This window comes from Cherax quadricarinatus, chromosome 83 (assembly GCF_038502225.1).
Source record: "Cherax quadricarinatus isolate ZL_2023a chromosome 83, ASM3850222v1, whole genome shotgun sequence".
In the NCBI taxonomy this organism is placed as follows: domain Eukaryota; kingdom Metazoa; phylum Arthropoda; class Malacostraca; order Decapoda; family Parastacidae; genus Cherax; species Cherax quadricarinatus.
The window spans coordinates 13,675,213-13,697,855 of NC_091374.1; the positions used below are offsets into that span (position 1 = coordinate 13,675,213).

Consider the following 22,643-nt stretch of genomic DNA (forward strand, 5'->3'; position numbering starts at 1 on the left):
GAGTTGTGGCACCTGTGCCTTTCTGAAGAAGGATCTAAAGTATGACTGATAGTGAATGTTTGGGTTACTCTGTGTTAGAGTGGGAAATGGTGCATCCTTTAATATAAAATCGTAAGAGTGTACTGAATGTGTGGTTATATGATACATTAACTCCCATGCACGTGGAGCAAAGTGGGACATCCTCTTGTATCCCACAGATCGATGCCCTTGTCTGCCAGTAAACATTACTTCTCTTCCTGGTGTATTGAAAGGTGTTGGTAAGAATCTTCTTCAGACACTGAGGCTACTGCATGCCTTGCAACATTTATACAATTATACTGTACTGGTTGTTGAAGGCGATTTCTTTTTCATTAGATATGTACATAATTATTTGGCTGAATGTGGATTTTAAGTAGCAGGTTCTTGAGCCTTATTCATATGTGAAAAGCTGCCACCGGAGGTAATTTATTCAAGAAATTGATTAGTGTTTAGATAAACAAGTATTGAAAGTATAATTATTTATTATATATTATCTTCATCAGTCAGAAGATTTTGCCACCTCATCCTGATCAACTCTTGCCCACTTCTAATGTATTTTTGTCTTTGTATTACTTACTTGTCCACTTTTTGTGCCTAGATTAAGTCATCTGCTTGGGACCTCAGCACTTCACTCTTCAACAATTTCACCTGTTACTGGTTGAGCAGAAAGTATCTGCCTGACTACTTTTTTGGTAGATACTGTAACTAGTGAAAATCCTTTATTAGATTCAGTAATTTTTTATAGTCTTACATATGATATGAATTGTCATAGGGTGCAGACAGAGTTATCTTGCATATTCCTTTTGAATGTCTATTTCATGTGATTGAAATTGATTTTCTGTGTATTATATTTGAATACCAGAATGAGAGGCTGTTTATATAGAGTGGGTTGATGCTGGATAATTGTGCTTCAGTATGAAGTTATCCTATGTGGGGAGTAGTGCTATCCACTCATGTAAAGTAATTCTGTAGATTACTAAATGACATTGATAGTTTTGACATGTTTGATGAACTTGATTTTTTCTTTCATAACTACAATGCATGCTGTTCCCTTATATAGGATGACGTAAGTAGAATATTTTTAAGAAATTTTTCTTTTCACACTTCCCCAAACTATTTTTAATGTTTCTTCCTCAGTATTTTCCTGCACACCCTAACATCCCCAAAAGAGATTATCCCTTTAGTATAGTAAATTATAGGAAGTGCATGTTATAAATCAACTACCTAAATATTTTATATATTGTCATATCTTTCAGAAAGTCATTCATTGTGTTACCCTGTTATCAGTATTTAATAAATAATGCTGTGGTTAGTTAAAATTCTTCAACAAGTGGGTTCTAAGAGCACTAGTCTCTTAGGTAGTTGTGTGTTTTTGACTAGCATCACTCGTGTAAATGTGTTTTAAGCACCGTCCTTGAATATGCTGTAAGTGGTAAATTTTTGCATAGACAGCAAGAGAATGGGTCTTTGAGGAGAATGTGTCTAGTATAAAGAAAAAATCCTGCCCCACATGGTTCATAATGTAAAAAGCAAACCTCTGAATGTGTGTTTGGTTTAAAAAGAGTGACTTTTAGGTGGTGTGTGTGTTCTTGAATTGTTTTATTGGCTGTTTCCTAGTATCAGTTTATAGAATGGACATATTACTAAAATAGAGGCAATTTTGGTTGGTCTCAGGCCTGGAAGTAGCTTGATATGATGCTCAAAGTAGTGGAAATACTTGATTTTAATGATTTTCCTAAGAAAGGGTAAAGGCCCTTCCTTCCAAAGGACACCTCCCCTCCCCATCCGTGACTGGAACGATACACAAATAACCCGCACATAAAAGAGAGAAGCTTACGATGACGTTTCGGTCCGACTTGGACCATTGACAAAGTCACGTCGTCGTAAGCTTTTCTCTTTTATGTGCGGGTTATTTGTGTAGGCTTTTACTATTTCCGTTACAATTATTGGAACATTGTAATATGACCAATCATTCCTGATTATATTTTATTATCCAAGAAATAGGATTAAACTTCATTTTTTTGTGATGATAATAGATTCAAAATGAAGGGCAAATGTAATATAGGAGAGGCCTAATGACATGATTACTGAACAGAGGATAGATCGTTTTAGTTGCTGAAATACATAGTGTTTATTTTGGATTTTTATTTTAAATTATAATTTGTTGAATTTTGTGTAAAACTGGCTAAATTGCATAAAATTTTGTATTTTTGGTGTTACCTCCAGAAAAAGATTCTCAACCATTTCAGAAGATTTTTATTTTAAATCGCAACTGTCAACACTGGAAGGTCCTGACAGTGAAAGGGTAGACTACTATATTTGCTTTTAAACTTAGGTTGAATGTAACATATGTGGAAAATGGACATGAATGCATTCACTTTGGACACCTTTATTAAAAATTTTGCTCCAGGGACCTGAGTCACTTCAAATACATGTATTGGAAGTGATCAGGGTCCCAAGACCAAAATGCTTTCAATAAAGGTGCTCTTAAGTGAATACATTGGTGTCCATTTTAACTTATGTTGACAGCAGTTATTTGCCATCTCATAAGTATCAAAAGCATCTGGATCTTTGAAAGATTAAGTGAATGTTCAGGCAGTAAGTAGTTTTAAAAGATTTAAACATGGATGTATGCACCTAACCTAGTCCTTGGACAATGTTATCTTAAATTTATGAATATTATAATTTTTTTGGTGTTTGGTTTTGGGTGTGTTGACAAGTCACATGCATTTACATGTAAAGAAGAAATGTCTGATATATACTTGTGTACTTTTTCTCTCTTCTGGCATCTAGTGTACTCACGTATTTGTGGTTGCGAGGGTTTATTCTGAAACCCTGGCCATACCCATTAATTTGCCACTCTTCAGCATCATTCCCTTGTAGCCTATTGGACCCTATTGCAATTGATTTTAAAACTACATATGAAGCCTGCCTCCACTACTTTCACACCAAGATCATTCCATTTCCTGTCCACTCTGAGACTGAAGAAATGTTTCCTAACATTCCTGTGTCTCACCTTCTTTAACCCTTTCAGGGTCCAGACCCCTAATCTCAGAATTGCTCTCAGGGTCCAAGAATTAAAAAAAAAAGGAAATTATTTTTTCTTTATGAAATGAATGAAATGATAAGAACATTTTTTCCAAAGGTATGAAATTTGATAGATAACTTTGGGAATTAGACTTTTTCAAAGTTAGCAGTCTCTATGATATTTACGCATTGTTGATTTCATCCACTTTGAGTCCTATTTCAGTTAATTACATTGTTCCAGTCGATCAAACTCGGCTATTTCGCTAGTATGCCTTCCATTCTATCGTGTAAGTACAAGAAACTGCCCTTTTAACTATTTCAGCTACCCAATAAAGTGATCAGAAATTGGTAATTTTGCCAATTTCACACAAAATTAAAAAATTGCCAGTTTAAAAATAGGGTCCAGAATAAACATAGATATTCCTGGCACTAAAATATTTTCTCTGTTCATTAGTTATCTCCCCAGGCCCCTCCCATATTACAGTTGCTTTGCATTTTGAATTTTTAATCACACAATAAATAAAAGATTTACTCTTGTATAATGTCAGCACATTTGTATACACATATTAGACTTAGACTGATCAGTTGGGCACGTATTGGACAAGTGATGTAATTTGTGTCCTCTGGAGTACAGTGGTCCCTCGTTGTTCGTAATTAATCCGTTCCTGGAGCCGTTACTATAAACGAAATTTACGATTTACGAATCAATTTTCCCCATAAGAAATAATGTAAATACAATTAATCCGTTCCTGACACCCAGAAGTATTAAAACAAAGAAATTTTTAACATGAAATATACATGTAGTACATAAACAATACAATGGGAAATGATGAATGAAACATTAACAGCATAACACTTACCTTTATTGGAGATTCTTCTTAGTGTATGGGAGACTGGAGGAGGAGAGAGAGTGGATTGTTTATAGTTTGGAAGGGGAATCCCCTTCCATCAACACCTCAGGTACCATTTGCTTTTCTGGGGTTGCTTCTCTTCTCTGTTTCTTAATGCCACTAGGACCACCTTGAGAGTCACTGGAGTTCTGTCTCACAAAATAACTGTGGAGAGAGCTCTGTTTCTGGCGTCTCTTTAACACTTCTCTAAAATGGCCCAAGACTTTGTCACTGTACATGATGCCAACCTGGGTCGCAACAACCTTGTTAGGGTGATGTTTCTCCATAAAGCTTTCCATCTTACCCCACATAGTAAAAATCTCTTTAATTTCTGAAGAAGGCACCTTCTTCCATCTCTCTTCCTCCTCCTCTGCAATAAGATTCTGAGCTGCGATGTGTTGCTCTTCCTGCTGAAGCTCTTGCAGCTCCTCAGTGGTGAGCTCTTCATTGTGGTCTTCCACCAATTCTTCCACATCCTCGAAACTCACATCCAACCCCATGGAACTCCCCAGTGCCACAATTGATTTTACAACAGATGTAGGCTCATTAGGGTCAGTCCCAAATCCTTCAAAATCCCTCTTGTCGACACAATCTGGCCACAATTTTCTCCAGGCAGAGTTCAAAGTCCTGGTAGTCACTCCCTCCCAAGCCATACCTATAAGGGTTATGCAGTGGAGGATGCTGAAGTGTTCTCTCCAAAATTCCCTTAGGGTCAAGTGAGTGTCTGTGGTCACAGTCAAGCACCTGTGAAACATTGCTTTTGTGTAGAGTTTTTTAAAGTTTGCAATAACCTGCTGGTCCATGGGTTGGAGGAGAGGAGTGGTATTCAGGGGCAAGAACTTTACTGTGATGAACCCAAACTCCTCGAAAATTAGGTCATCCAAGTTTGGAGGATGAGCAGGTGCATTGTCCATTACTAGCAGGCACTTGAGATCCAATTTCTTTTCCAGGAGATACTCCTTCACACTTGGGCCAAACACTTCATTGAACCACTCGACGAAAATTTCCCTCGTGACCCATGCCTTACTATTAGATTTCCAAAACACACACAATTTACTCTTCGTAACATTGTTTTTCCTGAACACTCTGGGATTTTCAGAATGGTACACTAGTAATGGCTTCACTTTGAAATCCCCACAAGCATTAGCGCAGAATATTAGCGTCAGCCTGTCTTTCATAGGCTTATGTTTTGGCATTGCCTTTTCCTCTTGTGTAATGAAGGTCCTCTTTGGCATTTTCTTCCAAAAGAGGCCTGTTTCGTCACAATTGAACACTTGTTCAGGTTTCAGTCCTTCTCTGTTTATGTACTCCTGGAATTTATGCACATATTTTTCAGCCGCCTTGTGGTCCGAACTGGCAGCCTCACCATGCCTTACCACACTGTGTATGCCAGTACGGTTCTTAAATCTCTCAAACCAGCCTTTGCTGGCCTTAAATTCACTCACTTCACCACTATTTGCAGGCAATTTCTTTACCAAATCTTCATGCAACTGCCTAGCCTTTTCACAAATAAACGAAGTCGTAAGAGTATCTCCTACTAATTGTTTCTCATTTATCCACACCAATAATAACTTCTCAACCTCTTCCAGTACTGGTGATCTCATTTTTGTCAGCATAGTTACTCCCTTTGCAACAACAGCATCCTTTATTTTATTTTTCTTGGCCACTATGGAACATAAGGTTGTGTAGGGTTTCTTGTACATCCTGCACAGTTCTGCCACACTTGTACCACTTTCATATTGTTCAATGATGGTTTTCTTAAATTCAATTGTATTTCTCACCTTCTTTACCACAGGCTTGGCACTAGGAGCTTTCTTGGAGCCATGGTAGCTTCTTTAGTACTTGCAAGCACTAAAATAAATGGAATATTATGAAATATTTCGCTGGAGCACGCGAGGGGACCTTCGCTCACTGGTAAACAATGCCAGACTGGCTGCTGACCTGGCTCACGCCGTGCGTATGCGTCCCGGACGAACTACGACTCGCGAGTCAACCTATGAAAAGCGAGTCCATGTTTATACGAAAATACTCTATGATTGGCGAATTTTACGATTGCCGGGAACTATGAAAAGCGGGAGACCACTGTATTGGCAAAAATCGAACATTTGCGATACTTTGAGGTCATTTTCCAGCTACTTCCAGCCCTGAAACCAATCAAAATCCTCTCTATTTCTGTAATATATCTTCCATTCTATCAAATGATACAAACAAACCAAGAAAACAACGTAGAAATCGTCCAGTAATACACTGCAAAGTCGCTATTTTCCCCCGCATCATACACTGCGTGGGGCAGGATTTTCTTTTGTATGGTGCACACTCACTGCATAGACCCATTCTCTCATATCTGAGCCCAAATTTACTGCTCACTGCTTATCTGAGTGTGCAGAGCTCACCATGTAGAACTCACAAACCTCAAGAGGGATAACATCCAGTGGTGTTCCTGAGTTTCCATTTCTCACGTTCCAAACAGTGTATCCCTGTCTGCTTTATCAATTCCCCTTAGTGTTTTGTATGTCAGGAAGTATTTCATCAAATCTCAGGGTGGTTGGGAAGTGAAATGATCTTGGTGAGGAAGTGGTGGAGGTAGGCTCCATACATAGTTTTAAGTCAGGTATGCTAGGAGCCACAAGGCCAGGAAGGAGTGAACCTGGCAGGCATCAAGTTAAGAGGTGCGGTCAGGAGCTAGGACTCGACCCCTGTATTCACACATAGGTGAGTACAAGTTGAGGTATCCTGACTACTGTTCGGTATTTTGATAATTTGTTCATATTTTTTTGCGTTTGTGCTCAGGAGACTGGGATTATAACTCTGAGCATACAGTATATATTTAGTAAAAAGGCAACTTATGGCTGATAATATATAGTACACATTGATAATGGTATCAATTTCTGAACTAAAATATCCAGACAAAATTAGTAGGTTGACAGATTTAAAAAGGTAAATTTGCTGCAGTTTAAAAAAATTTTGGTTTAAGAATTTCAAACCCATGAAAATAGGTTTGAAAAATGACATTTTCTTTATATATATATATATATATATATATATATATATATATATATATATATATATATATATATATATATATATATATATATTATATATATATTATATATATATTATATATATATATATATATATATATATATATATATATATGTATATATATATATATATATATGTAGTAGGTTGGTAGACAGCAACCGCCCAGGGAGGTACTACCGTCCTGCCAAGTGAGTGTAAAACGAAAGCCTGTAATTGTTTTACATGATGGTAGGATTGCTGGTGTCCTTTTTTCTGTCTCATGAACATGCAAGATTTCAGGTACGTCTTGCTACTTCTACTTACACTTAGGTCACACTACACATACATGTACAAGCATATGTATACACACCCCTCTGGGTTTTCTTCTATTTTCTTACTAGCTCTTGTTCTTGTTTATTTCCTCTTATCTCCATGGGGAAGTGGAACAGAATTCTTCCTCCGTAAGCTATGCGTGTTGTAAGAGGCGACTAAAATGCCAGGAGCAAGGGGCTAGTAACCCCTTCTCCTGTATATATTACTAAATGTGAAAGGAGAAACTTTTGTTTTTCCTTTTGGGCCACCCCGTATAAATGTATTAATTCAAGGATTATGTCGAGTAAAATAAAAATTGGATGTGAAAAGTGGGTTATAGTAAGCGTGTATGCACCTGGAGAAGAGAGAAGTGTAGAGGAGAGAGAGAGATTTTGGGAAATGTTGAGTGAATGCGTGGGGAGTTTTGAATCAAGTGTGAGAGTAATGGTGGTTGGGGATTTCAATGCTAAAGTGGGTAAAAATGTTATGGAGGGAGTAGTAGGTAAATTTGGGGTGCCAGGGGTAAATGTAAATGGGGAGCCTTTAATTGAGCTATGTGTAGAAAGAAATTTGGTAATAAGTAATACATATTTTATGAAAAAGAGGATAAATAAATATACAAGGTATGATGTAGCACGTAATGAAAGTAGTTTGTTAGATTATGTATTGGTGGATAAAAGGTTGATGGGTAGGCTCCAGGATGTACATGTTTATAGAGGGGCAACTGATATATCGGATCATTATTTAGTTGTAGCTACAGTTAGAGTAAGAGGTAGATGGGAAAAGAGGAAGGTGGCAACAACAAGTAAGAGGGAGGTGAAAGTGTATAAACTAAGGGAGGAGGAAGTTCGGGTGAGATATAAGCGACTATTGGCAGAAAGGTGGGCTAGTGCAAAGATGAGTAGTGGGGGGGTTGAAGAGGGTTGGAATAGTTTTAAAAATGCAGTATTAGAATGTGGGGCAGAAGTTTGTGGTTATAGGAGGGTGGGGGCAGGAGGAAAGAGGAGTGATTGGTGGAATGATGAAGTAAAGGGTGTGATAAAAGAGAAAAAGGTAGCTTATGAGAGGTTTTTACAAAGCAGAAGTGTTATAAGAAGAGCAGAGTATATGGAGAGTAAAAGAAAGGTGAAGAGAGTGGTGAGAGAGTGCAAAAGGAGAGCAGATGATAGAGTGGGAGAGGCACTGTCAAGAAATTTTAATGAAAATAAGAAAAAATTTTGGAGTGAGTTAAACAAGTTAAGAAAGCCTAGGGAAAGTATGGATTTGTCAGTTAAAAACAGAGTAGGGGAGTTAGTAGATGGGGAGAGGGAGGTATTAGGTAGATGGCGAGAATATTTTGAGGAACTTTTAAATGTTGAGGAAGAAAGGGAGGCGGTAATTTCATGCACTGGCCAGGGAGGTATACCATCTTTTAGGAGTGAAGAAGAGCAGAATGTAAGTGTGGTGGAGGTACGTGAGGCATTACGTAGAATGAAAGGGGGTAAAGCAGCTGGAACTGATGGGATCATGACAGAAATGTTAAAAGCAGGGGGGGATATAGTGTTGGAGTGGTTGGTACTTTTGTTTAATAAATGTATGAAAGAGGGGAAGGTACCTAGGGATTGGCGGAGAGCATGTATAGTCCCTTTATATAAAGGGAAAGGGGACAAAAGAGATTGTAAAAATTATAGAGGAATAAGTTTACTGAGTATACCAGGAAAAGTATACGGTAGGGTTATAATTGAAAGAATTAGAGGTAAGACAGAATGTAGGATTGCGGATGAGCAAGGAGGTTTCAGAGTGGGTAGGGGATGTGTAGATCAAGTGTTTACATTGAAGCATATATGTGAACAGTATTTAGATAAAGGTAGGGAAGTTTTTATTGCATTTATGGATTTAGAAAAGGCATATGATAGAGTGGATAGAGGAGCAATGTGGCAGATGTTGCAAGTATATGGAATAGGTGGTAAGTTACTAAATGCTGTAAAGAGTTTTTATGAGGATAGTGAGGCTCAGGTTAGGGTGTGTAGAAGAGAGGGAGACTACTTCCCGGTAAAAGTAGGTCTTAGACAGGGATGTGTAATGTCACCATGGTTGTTTAATATATTTATAGATGGGGTTGTAAAAGAAGTAAATGCTAGGGTGTTCGGGAGAGGGGTGGGATTAAATTATGGGGAATCAAATACAAAATGGGAATTGACACAGTTACTTTTTGCTGATGATACTGTGCTTATGGGAGATTCTAAAGAAAAATTGCAAAGGTTAGTGGATGAGTTTGAGAATGTGTGTAAAGGTAGAAAGTTGAAAGTGAACATAGAAAAGAGTAAGGTGATGAGGGTATCAAATGATTTAGATAAAGAAAAATTGGATATCAAATTGGGGAGGAGGAGTATGGAAGAAGTGAATGTTTTCAGATACTTGGGAGTTGACGTGTCGGCGGATGGATTTATGAAGGATGAGGTTAATCATAGAATTGATGAGGGAAAAAAGGTGAGTGGTGCGTTGAGGTATATGTGGAGTCAAAAAACGTTATCTATGGAGGCAAAGAAGGGAATGTATGAAAGTATAGTAGTACCAACACTCTTATATGGATGTGAAGCTTGGGTGGTAAATGCAGCAGCGAGGAGACGGTTGGAGGCAGTGGAGATGTCCTGTCTAAGGGCAATGTGTGGTGTAAATATTATGCAGAAAATTCGGAGTGTGGAAATTAGGAGAAGGTGTGGAGTTAATAAAAGCATTAGTCAGAGGGCAGAAGAGGGGTTGTTGAGGTGGTTTGGTCATTTAGAGAGAATGGATCAAAGTAGAATGACATGGAAAGCATATAAATCTATAGGGGAAGGAAGGCGGGGTAGGGGTCGTCCTCGAAAGGGTTGGAAAGAGGGGGTAAAGGAGGTTTTGTGGGCGAGGGGCTTGGACTTCCAGCAAGCGTGCATGAGCGTGTTAGATAGGAGTGAATGGAGACGAATGGATACTTGGGACCTGACGATCTGTTGGAGTGTGAGCAGGGTAATATTTAGTGAAGGGATTCAGGGAAACCGGTTATTTTCATATAGTCGGACTTGAGTCCTGGAAATGGGAAGTACAATGCCTGCACTTTAAAGGAGGGGTTTGGGATATTGGCAGTTTGGAGGGATATGTTGTGTATCTTTATACGTATATGCTTCTAAACTGTTGTATTCTGAGCACCTCTGCAAAAGCAGTGATAATGTGTGAGTGTGGTGAAAGTGTTGAATGATGATGAAAGTATTTTCTTTTTGGGGATTTTCTTTCTTTTTTGGGTCACCCTGCCTCGGTGGGAGACGGCCGACTTGTTGAAAAAAAAAAAATATATATATATATAATATATATATATATAATATATATATATATATAAAAAAAAAAATATAATATATAAAAATATATATATATTTATATATATTTATATATATATATATATATATATATATATATATATATATATTTTTTTTTTTTTATTATCACACCGGCCGAGTCCCACCAAGGCAGGGTGGCCCGAAAAAGAAAAACTTTCACCATCATTCACTCCATCACTGTCTTGCCAGAAGGGTGCTTTACACTACAGTTTTTAAACTGCAACATTAACACCCCTCCTTCAGAGTGCAGGCACTGTACTTCCCATCTCCAGGACTCAAGTCCGGCCTGCCGGTTTCCCTGAATCCCTTCATAAATGTTACTTTGCTCACACTCCAACAGCACGTCAAGTATTAAAAACCATTTGTCTCCATTCACTCCTATCAAACACGCTCACGCATGCCTGCTGGAAGTCCAAGCCCCTCGCACACAAAACCTCCTTTACCCCCTCCCTCCAACCCTTCCTAGGCCGACCCCTACCCCGCCTTCCTTCCACTACAGACTGATACACTCTTGAAGTCATTCTGTTTCGCTCCATTCTCTCTACATGTCCGAACCACCTCAACAACCCTTCCTCAGCCCTCTGGACAACAGTTTTGGTAATCCCGCACCTCCTCCTAACTTCCAAACTACGAATTCTCTGCATTATATTCACACCACACATTGCCCTCAGACATGACATCTCCACTGCCTCCAGCCTTCTCCTCGCTGCAACATTCATCACCCACGCTTCACACCCATATAAGAGCGTTGGTAAAACTATACTCTCATACATTCCCCTCTTTGCCTCCAAGGACAAAGTTCTTTGTCTCCACAGACTCCTAAGTGCACCACTCACTCTTTTTCCCTCATCAATTCTATGATTCACCTCATCTTTCATAGACCCATCCGCTGACACGTCCACTCCCAAATATCTGAATACGTTCACCTCCTCCATACTCTCTCCCTCCAATCTGATATTCAATCTTTCATCACCTAATCTTTTTGTTATCCTCATAACCTTACTCTTTCCTGTATTCACCTTTAATTTTCTTCTTTTGCACACCCTACCAAATTCATCCACCAATCTCTGCAACTTCTCTTCAGAATCTCCCAAGAGCACAGTGTCATCAGCAAAGAGCAGCTGTGACAACTCCCACTTTGTGTGTGATTCTTTATCTTTTAACTCCACGCCTCTTGCCAAGACCCTCGCATTTACTTCTCTTACAACCCCATCTATAAATATATTAAACAACCACGGTGACATCACACATCCTTGTCTAAGGCCTACTTTTACTGGGAAAAAATTTCCCTCTTTCCTACATACTCTAACTTGAGCCTCACTATCCTCGTAAAAACTCTTCACTGCTTTCAGTAACCTACCTCCTACACCATACACTTGCAACATCTGCCACATTGCCCCCCTATCCACCCTGTCATACGCCTTTTCCAAATCCATAAATGCCACAAAGACCTCTTTAGCCTTATCTAAATACTGTTCACTTATATGTTTCACTGTAAACACCTGGTCCACACACCCCCTACCTTTCCTAAAGCCTCCTTGTTCATCTGCTATCCTATTCTCCGTCTTACTCTTAATTCTTTCAATTATAACTCTACCATACACTTTACCAGGTACACTCAACAGACTTATCCCCCTATAATTTTTGCACTCTCTTTTATCCCCTTTGCCTTTATACAAAGGAACTATGCATGCTCTCTGCCAATCCCTAGGTACCTTACCCTCTTCCATACATTTATTAAATAATTGCACCAACCACTCCAAAACTATATCCCCACCTGCTTTTAACATTTCTATCTTTATCCCATCAATCCCGGCTGCCTTACCCCCTTTCATTTTACCTACTGCCTCACGAACTTCCCCCACACTCACAACTGGCTCTTCCTCACTCCTACAAGATGTTATTCCTCCTTGCCCTATACACGAAATCACAGCTTCCCTATCTTCATCAACATTTAACAATTCCTCAAAATATTCCTTCCATCTTCCCAATACCTCTAACTCTCCATTTAATAACTCTCCTCTCCTATTTTTAACTGACAAATCCATTTGTTCTCTAGGCTTTCTTAACTTGTTAATCTCACTCCAAAACTTTTTCTTATTTTCAACAAAATTTGTTGATAACATCTCACCCACTCTCTCATTTGCTCTCTTTTTACATTGCTTCACCACTCTCTTAACTTCTCTCTTTTTCTCCATATACTCTTCCCTCCTTGCATCACTTCTACTTTGTAAAAACTTCTCATATGCTAACTTTTTCTCCCTTACTACTCTCTTTACATCATCATTCCACCAATCGCTCCTCTTCCCTCCTGCACCCACTTTCCTGTAACCACAAACTTCTGCTGAACACTCTAACACTACATTTTTAAACCTACCCCATACCTCTTCGACCCCATTGCCTATGCTCTCATTAGCCCATCTATCCTCCAATAGCTGTTTATATCTTACCCTAACTGCCTCCTCTTTTAGTTTATAAACCTTCACCTCTCTCTTCCCTGATGCTTCTATTCTCCTTGTATCCCATCTACCTTTTACTCTCAGTGTAGCTACAACTAGAAAGTGATCTGATATATCTGTGGCCCCTCTATAAACATGTACATCCTGAAGTCTACTCAACAGTCTTTTATCTACCAATACATAATCCAACAAACTACTGTCATTTCGCCCTACATCATATCGTGTATACTTATTTATCCTCTTTTTCTTAAAATATGTATTACCTATAACTAAACCCCTTTCTATACAAAGTTCAATCAAAGGGCTCCCATTATCATTTACACCTGGCACCCCAAACTTACCTACCACACCCTCTCTAAAAGTTTCTCCTACTTTAGCATTCAAGTCCCCTACCACAATTACTCTCTCACTTGGTTCAAAGGCTCCTATACATTCACTTAACATCTCCCAAAATCTCTCTCTCTCCTCTGCATTCCTCTCTTCTCCAGGTGCATACACGCTTATTATGACCCACTTCTCGCATCCAACCTTTACTTTAATCCACATAATTCTTGAATTTACACATTCATATTCTCTTTTCTCCTTCCATAACTGATCATTTAACATTACTGCTACCCCTTCCTTTGCTCTAACTCTCTCAGATACTCCAGATTTAATCCCATTTATTTCCCCCCACTGAAACTCTCCTACCCCCTTCAGCTTTGTTTCGCTTAGGGCCAGGACATCCAACTTCTTTTCATTCATAACATCAGCAATCATCTGTTTCTTGTCATCCGCACTACATCCACGCACATTTAAGCAACCCAGTTTTATAAAGTCACTGTACAGTGGACCCCCGGTTAACGATATTTTTTAACTCCAGAAGTATGTTCAGGTGCCAGTACTGACCGAATTTGTTCCCATAAGGAATATTGTGAAGTAGATTAGTCCATTTCAGACCCCCAAACATACATGTACAAACGCACTTACATAAATACACTTACATAATTGGTCGCATTCGGAGGTGATCATTATGCGGGGGTCCACTGTACATTAGTCTGCTTGCCGGCTTGTAAGAATAAAGCAAAAAAAATGAGAGTAGTGTGAAAAGCTGGAATTTGAAAGTAGTTTATGTTAAAAAGTACAAGAATCCCTTTTGAATTAAAAGACACTTTGGTCAACCATGAAATTATTATTGGGAGCACAGAAAGGGTTTTATTTATTTCCTTTATAGTTAATTTGAAGGCCACTTTCAGTATAATTCAACAGTACAGTCTGCACAGTAACTGTTCAGTTATAGTTAGTTCTTCATTACAGTGTAAAAATTTCAGTACTTACCTTTATTTTTTCAACATTTATTCCTATTAATTTTTCACTTAGGTGTGTGCATGCACTGTTTGAATAGTAAAGAATAGGTAGTGATGTTTGAGGTACATAGTGACGTATCTTCAGAGGATGTCTATTATTTTGGAGACGACCTTTGTTATGTGCTGGATGTAGTGTTGAATTTCAAGTTGCTGTAAATATATAGATCCAAGAATTTTCCCTCAGCATGTGAACAGTTGTTAGCTTTTGCACTTGATAGCCAGGCTGGCATGCACAGTTCTTAAGAAATTGCAGTAGTTCAGTTTGTAATAAAAGAGTCAGAATTAAATCTGCATGTTGCCATCCTCGAGGAGGAACAGTGGCTAAAAATCCACATACTTCAGAGACCTTTTTTGGTACGTAGTAATAAATGTCTTTTTTTTTTTTTTTTTTTCGTGTGTTGTTAACTTCCTGGCAGCTATGCCACACTTAAACCAGTAAGGACAGTCTGAACAAGTAATAAGTTTAATGGAGGATGTAATGAAAAACAAAGTGTTTTTAAGGCATTTATATTATTTCAGCTCATTTCTAACTGTAGTTCAGTAATTGTGTAAGTCTCTCGTTTTCTTGTATTTCTCATGTTTTAATGTATGGTGAATTAATGCCAGAAAACAAAGAAAAATGTTGAGTTGAAGTTTGCTGTGCAGTGTGTAATTCAGCCACTTTTATTAGTGTTTTGTTGCCTATAACCCACCCTACCATTATTCTTAAATATAATTAGTGTTAGAGATAGAAAATGGTTTAGGGGAGTCGCCTTGTGTTCCAGGGTTTAAGAATAAATAAATATTGAGAATATGAAGAATTAAATATAATGTCTTGGCTAGAACAGTTAATAACTTTCTCAAAATTTGGAGAGGAGACTTAAAAGGAATTTTCAGTCTGTCCTGGGTTGTTAAGTGAAGAGATAAGAGGCAGGCAGTCACTGGTAGTAAGACAGCTAAGGTTAGACCAAGTTGTGTGCGATCAGATTTAAGCATTTGCTAATGCACTGGAAAGGCAAACATAACAGAAACAAAATCTCAGCTGTGATTCATGTTAATAATGTTATATATAAGGGCCTTTTCTGTTAGACAGCATCTGTCATGATTAGCTGAGGGATACATAAATTTTGGCAGATAACCAGCTTGTGGGATGGCTACGGTCTCAAACATGACAAAAAAGAGCATTGTTGGTGTCAGCAAAGCAAAACTTGCCTTGTGATTTCTGATTTAAGTGTGTAAAATAGGGAGTCAAACCAGCTACAGGTCCTCCATCACAAATCCGGCATCATTGGGACCTGTAGTGTGTCGGATTACTGAGTTTGCCGAATTACAGAGTGGTTAGGTTAGAATACACATAATAAAATTAACCAACTTGACTTACACAGTTCATTGAACATCGGCAAAAATCGAACATTTCCGCTACTTTGAGCTCAATTTCAAGGTACTTTTCGTCATGAAAGCAATCAGAATCATGTCTATTTCTGTAATCTATCTTCCATTCTATCAAATGAGTCCAAAAAAAATGAGAATACAACCATAAAAACCATACGAAAATATACTGCAAAGAGGCGGCTAATGGCTGAGAAGTTAACTCCCTTATTTATCGTCCGTCTTTTTTATTTTTGTTGTACGTTAAGAAGCATCTTTCCATCATACATTGCCCAAGTTTCAATGAGATAGCCCAACAAACAACCGAGAAAAAAAATATTTACCAAAAATAATATATGGCAAGCCCAAGCTAGGTACTGGAAATAAGTCACTTTGTCTGACTTTTCTGGGTTATCCTAGGTTCTCTATACATACACTGCTATGTATGATAATCTGTGTAACTGTATTTGTGTATACCTGAATAAACTTATTTACTTCTAGTCTGTCAACTTATTTCAACTACCCAATAAAGTGGTCAGAAATTGGCAATTTGGCCAATTTCACACAAATTTCAACAGATGCCAATTTCAAAATAGGGTCCAGAATAAACAATGCAGACATTCCTGGCACTAAAATAACATTTTCTCTGTTCATTAGTCATGGCTACAGGCCCCTCTTATATTACTCTTGCTTTTCATTTGGAGTTTTTATTTACAAAAAAATAGAAGATTTACTGTTATGCAGACTGCTGCATTATTGTAATAATTGTATAAGTAATGTCAAGCCATTCTTGACTCCGTACTGGAATTTAGACTGGCAGGCGGACAGGTATTGGACAGTGACCTCATTTGTTTACTCTTGAGCTTCGCTAAAGAATAGAACATTTCCGCTACTGTGAGTGGAATTTCAAGGTACTTTTCATCAGGAAAGCAATCAAAATCATATTTATTTCTGTAATATATCTTTCATTCTATCAAATGAGACCGAAAAAATGAGAATATAACCATAACAACCATACAAAAATATACTGCTAAGCGGCCGCTAATGGCCGAGAAGTGAACTCCGCTATTTATGGTCTGATTTCTTTCATTTTTGGTGTACGTTAAGAAGTATCTTTCCATCATACATTGCCCAAGTTTCAATAAGATCCTCTTCATACCTCTGTCGAACTGCTCGGTGTTATGCCAAATATTATTTATTCTGGAGTATTTAACATGTTTTATGTTATTTATATTGTTTATTATGTCATATTAGATCAATTGTAATAGGCAAATAAGCTGTAGTGTTGATATTAGCGTAATAAAGCATATTCTCCTGCTTCGTAAGACTGAGCTCATGGCAATCGACAGTGGCTTCAAAGCCACCTTATCTTTAATGGATAATGTACTGTGTAGGTGTTTTACATAATGAGAAGCATTTCATTTATTCATTGGAACCATGGCTAGGGCTAAAAGTAAGCAGGTTAAAACAATAAATGGAGAAAAGGAAATTGGAATGACTTATGCAGCAAATAGCGCCACCAGAGTACCAGCAGGTTGGTGTGGCGACCCTGGAAATTTGAAATTATGTTAGCCAAAATTAGTGCCGAATAACTGATTGCCGGATTTGTGATGGCGGACCTGTATAGGAATTTTCTGAAATGGTCTTGATAAATTTCTCACCCCCTTGAAACTGTTTTGTTTAATTTTTAAACTTCCCCCCTCTAAGGTAGAATGACTAAAAAGAAAAAAAGGAAATTCATTCACCATCGTTTATTCAATTGCTGTCTAACCAGAAGTGTGCTGACATTACAATTTAAATAACCCTTTGAACTACTACATTCCATCCCTCCTCCGAGTGCAGGCACTGCCTCCAGGACTTACATCCACTTAACCAGTTTTTCGGAATCCCTTCATAAGTGTTACCTTGCTCACAGCCCAACAGCATGACTACCATAAATAAGTTGTCAAAACTCGGTTCTATTCTATCCCCCTCTTCCAACCATTTCTGAGATGACCCATACCCTCTTTTACCTTCCATCCGAGATGTATTCACCCACATGAAGATTTAGATATGAGCTATTAGAGATTTTATGAAATATAACTAGTTTTGCTCATTAAATGCCTTAAATTTTGTATGTTTTTTCAATGCATGTGTTGTATGCTCATATAATTTTAGTGCACATCAGTCAAGAAATGTTAATATTTTTAAGATTGCCATTTTCACTTTGTGCATGACCTCAAAATTGAAAACCAAACACAGGATTATATTCAAAATGTGAACACTAGATTTTTCACACTTTTCTTGCTTAAATGAATGTGAATATTTACCAAATAAGTGCATTATTTAAAGTGATTGTATATATTTGATGTTGGAAGGAAGGGGTAAGGGAGGTTTTGTGGGCGAGGGGCTTGGACTTCCAGCAGGCGTGCATGAGCATGTTCGATAGGAGTGAATGGAGACGAATGGTATTTGGGACCTGATGATCTGTTGGAGTGTGAGCAGGATAATATTTAATGAAGGGATTGTTGAAAAAAAAAAAATCAGGGAAACCTGGTTATTTTTACATAGCCGGACGAGTCCTGGAAATGGGAAGTACATTGCCTGCACTCTAAAGGAGGGGTTTAGGATATTAGCAGTTTGGAGGGATATGTCATGTATCTTTATACGTATATGCTTCCTAACTCTTGTGTTCTGAGCACCTCTGCAAAAACTGATTATATGTGAGTGAGGTGAAAGTGTTGAATGATGATGAAAGTATTTTGTTTTTGGGGATTTTCTTTCTTTTTGGGTCACCCTGCCTCGGTGGGAGACGGCTGACTTGTTAAAAAAGAAAAAAAAAAAAAATCGCACTAGTGTTTGCTGACTACACACCAATGACAGAGATAGTTGGCAGTGGCTGATTCATGCAGGTCAAATACAAAACACTCCACCACTTTACTTAGTTGTTTGATAGTACCTCCAAAGATCTTTCTGTAATTGCTGGGTCTTCAGGAAAGTAAAAAGAAAATAACTGATAGTAGTAGCATCATAAAAAAAATTATGATAACTCCTTCATGTACCCTTGAAAATCCCTTAGGCTTAGGGTATGCATACCTCAGTTTATGATCCCCTGTATAAGAGAATGTGAGGAACCCCCCCCCCCCCAATTGAGGAAGATTGGAGATGTTTTTAAGATCAGTTTGATGTAAAAATTGCGCAAGGAATGAAAGAATGAAAAAAATTGAAGATGACGTGATGAAATGAAAGTGTACATTTGGTCAGTTAGAAAGGATGGAGCAAGATAAGGTAACTAAGAGGAGATTTTACAGATTAGGAGTGGAAGGAAGAGGTATTGGGAACATCTCAGGAAGGGTTGGAAGAATGATGTGAAAGTGGTTCTGAGTGATAAGAGACTTTAGCATTCAGCAGGCATCTGCAAGCCTTAGATCAGAGTGAGTAGGGAGAAATAATGTTTGTGATATGGCATATTGTTGAAGTATGGGAGACCTGTTGAGTGGGTGTGGGTCAGTTGAATTGTCATGTGTGAATTTCTGGAAAGACGGCTAGAATACCAGTGAACATGTTTCCTCCTTTGGGTCACTTCGATGGGAATGGCGGGTGTTTTGACAACCAATTTTTACTTATAGAGTGATTTACATTTCCTAAAATGTTAAGATATTTACACTAAATAGAAACAGTAATGAAGCTCATTCCTTCTCTGGCTGTGCAAAGCATTTATAGTTTTCTATAGCCACTGTAAAACACTGTGATTATTAGAGATTGTGCTGTACAAGTTATGTGAATATTTCATGCCTAAATGTTCAGTGGTTATGGTGATAGCTCTGTTATGAAAGTGGAAGATCATGAGTAAAAATATTCATGAAAACTATCACTCAAATGTAAATAAACAAATTTATTAAGTTGGGAAGTTGGTTGGTAGATAGCAACCATCCAGGGAGGTACTGCTGTGTGGTTATACGAGTGTGAATTGGAATTCTGTTGAAAATTTTTAACTGGCAGCATTACTTTTTTTTTTTTCTATGTAAAAATGGCAAGTAGCTTCAAGAAATTTACATTCAGTATATACATTACTTTCTTTTGTTGCTTAATATTTCATATTTTTTATGTTTTCTTTTTAATTTTAGACCTGGTCTGAGAAGGTTTTGGGTAAATGGTCCCTAAATCCATGAACAGATACATAGGAGGTAGAACTATACAATGGTGAAATGTCAGAAATCTAACAGCAATATAGGAAGTTGAAAATACTTAAGATGACCTAAAATAACAAAAAAAGGCACAATACCATGACTGGAACGATACACAAATAACAGTGGGACTTTGTAAATGGTCCAAGTCGGACCGAAACGTCGTTGTAAGCTCCTCTCTTCTATGTGCGGGTTATTTGTGTATTAAGATGACCTCCTTGATGGAGCTGACAGGACTAAGATTTAATCTTCTGACATACCTGTGCCACATTTGTTGGCAACCAGTATATGGGAGACGGCCAACTTGTTTAAAAAAATAAAAGTTATTATTCATATTTATAGCACTTTTATATTGTAGTTTCCTTTTTCTACATAGAGTAATACAATTTTTGCCAAGTTATTGCATAAAATTTCAGACCAATAAGAAATATTGATGTGCCGAGGAATACTTTTATTTCATTGTGTTGTTTTGGTTTAAATTTATACGGTATAAAAAACTTTAATGGTATGGTACTGTATATAGAAGAGTGTTGTATAATGCCATTTTCTCTTCAAAGCTCATAATATATCATACCCACAGAAGTCAAAGACTGAAGATGATGGTGGCATTGGTGATAGCAACAGATTAGCTGCAGCACAAGTTACTAATGATTCTGTGGAGAGTGGTAAATCTCCTAAGAGACTAAGTAAAACAGCTCACAACACACTATCAGAGATCTTCCGCAAGATTGGCTCAAAGGAAAACACTAAAGAAGTAAGTGAGTCATTTAATAGCAATAAGTGGTAAATTAACATGTAATGCATTGAAGTTTTATTGGTAGAGTGTTTCACCCACAAGTGAGTTTGACAACGTATGTGTTGTACATGATAAATACTTTACTATATTGTCTACCAATTTTAAATGCATTATACTTGGGTATTTATGGCAGTTTGGAGGGATATGTTGTGTATCTCTATACATATATGCTTCTAAACTGTTGTATTCTGAGCACCTCTGCAAAAGCAGTGATAATGTGTGAGTGTGGTGAAAGTGTTGAATGATGATGAAAGTATTTTCTTTTTGGGGATTTTCTTTCTTTTTTTTGGGTCACCCTGCCTCAGTGGGAGACGGCCGACTTGTTGAAAAAAAAAAAAAAAAAAAATTTATGTCGCCTTTTAATTTAACCTCTGGGACCTAACAAGCCATTCTTGTTGGGTCTTGTTATTGTGAGAGGCAGTTATGCAATAATTAGGTCACAGCAAACAATCCTTACCTCAGGTGGCCTCTTCACAACTTCAGTTAGTGTGCCAATTGTTTTTTCTCTACTAATGGGTGATTTTTAATGAAAAATGTATTACAGATATTTTGTTTATTACTGAAAAGGATATTTCTCTGATTTATCCATTTTTGTAGTTTTGTCATCCACATCTTGAATGTGTTGCTGCTGAATTAAATTGAAGAGGTAAGCAGCCACAGAATGCCAAATAAGAATAGACTACTCTTAATATAGGTGGAAAAAAACTGTATTGCTAATTGCAAAAAATATGGTTGTGTTTAGAGGTTAAAAATTTCATTTGCAATTAGTAGAGCAAACAAATTTTTCTGACTAAGAACAAAGAAAAACTAACAAGATGGTGGATTGTATATGAAAAGAGTGAAGTATTTTTCCACAATTTATATACCTTAGTTGTTTTCCTTTCTTCTTTTTCCCATATTCCTCCCTTTCTCTTCCATATGCCACTTCTCCTCCCCATATTCTTGCATTTTTCCTCCATATTTCTGCCATATTTCCTATACCTGTGACTGGTTTCTGTCCTTATAGTAAAACCTGAGAACAGGCTGTTTTGATTGCCTGGTCAGTCAGGCTGGTGCTCTTAGGAGCCTATAATCCTAGATAGCAATCACAACCTTGCTTACCTGGCACTTTTAATTGGTAGCAGTTCATTCCCCTTCTTAGAACTCTTAATTCCATTTTTTCTCTTCTTGCTGTTCATCTTAATCACTTTTCTTGTCTGTTTTCCATCTCCTCCCTTTCCCCAGTGCACTTATCCTTACACAGATTTCTGGTGACACACTTCTTCACCAAATTACTTTACTGTTAATCTTCTTCTTTTTTTTTTTTATTAACTTGACTTCTGAACAATTTTTATATCAAACCAGTTATTCTGAATAGATATTTCTATCTCAGGGTTTGATCCAACTATATGAATTCAAGCAAAAACATCCAGAAGCAGACATTGAACCATTCTTGAGAAAATCATCACAGTTCTTCCAGAATTATATTGAGCGAGGCCTGAAAAGAGTAGAAATGGAACGACAGGCGGAAGTAAAAGTAGCATCTAACCCTGCTTCAGAAAATGGGTCAAACTCAGGTATGTTGGTTTAGTGATGAAACATTTTTAGTTGAGAGAGAGATGTGAGTAAACACTGAGGCTTCTTCAAATAAATATGTCCCAGTGTTTCTCACATCTCTCTCTCAACTGATTGTCAGTATCCGTTATCAAGGTTATACCAAACATTTTTGGTTCTGTGCTTTGATATTGGGGAGGTTTGTGAATTATTATTTTCCAGATACAAGTAGCTGACTTTAGAATAAATGATGGCACCAGGAAAGTCATGGTGATTTGTTGGCCAGTACATGTAATGAACCAGAGTATTGATTAGATGTGTTATAGATAACTAGAAATGCATATACTGAGATTTCACAGTTTAGATAGAGCCATGAAA

General features: G+C 37.6%; 1 protein-coding gene across 2 annotated transcripts in view; it reads left to right on the plus strand.

Annotated features, from left to right (window-relative positions):
- Nucleotides 1-22,643, plus strand: part of LOC128702108 (cytoskeleton-associated protein 5-like) — an 81,207-nt gene that overhangs the window by 34,552 nt on the left and 24,012 nt on the right. For both annotated transcript variants that reach the window (XM_070102862.1, XM_070102863.1), the window contains 2 exons: nucleotides 20,517-20,690; nucleotides 22,105-22,288. In XM_070102862.1, coding sequence (XP_069958963.1) covers nucleotides 20,517-20,690; nucleotides 22,105-22,288 — 358 coding nt within the window. The remainder of the gene's footprint in view (nucleotides 1-20,516; nucleotides 20,691-22,104; nucleotides 22,289-22,643) is intronic.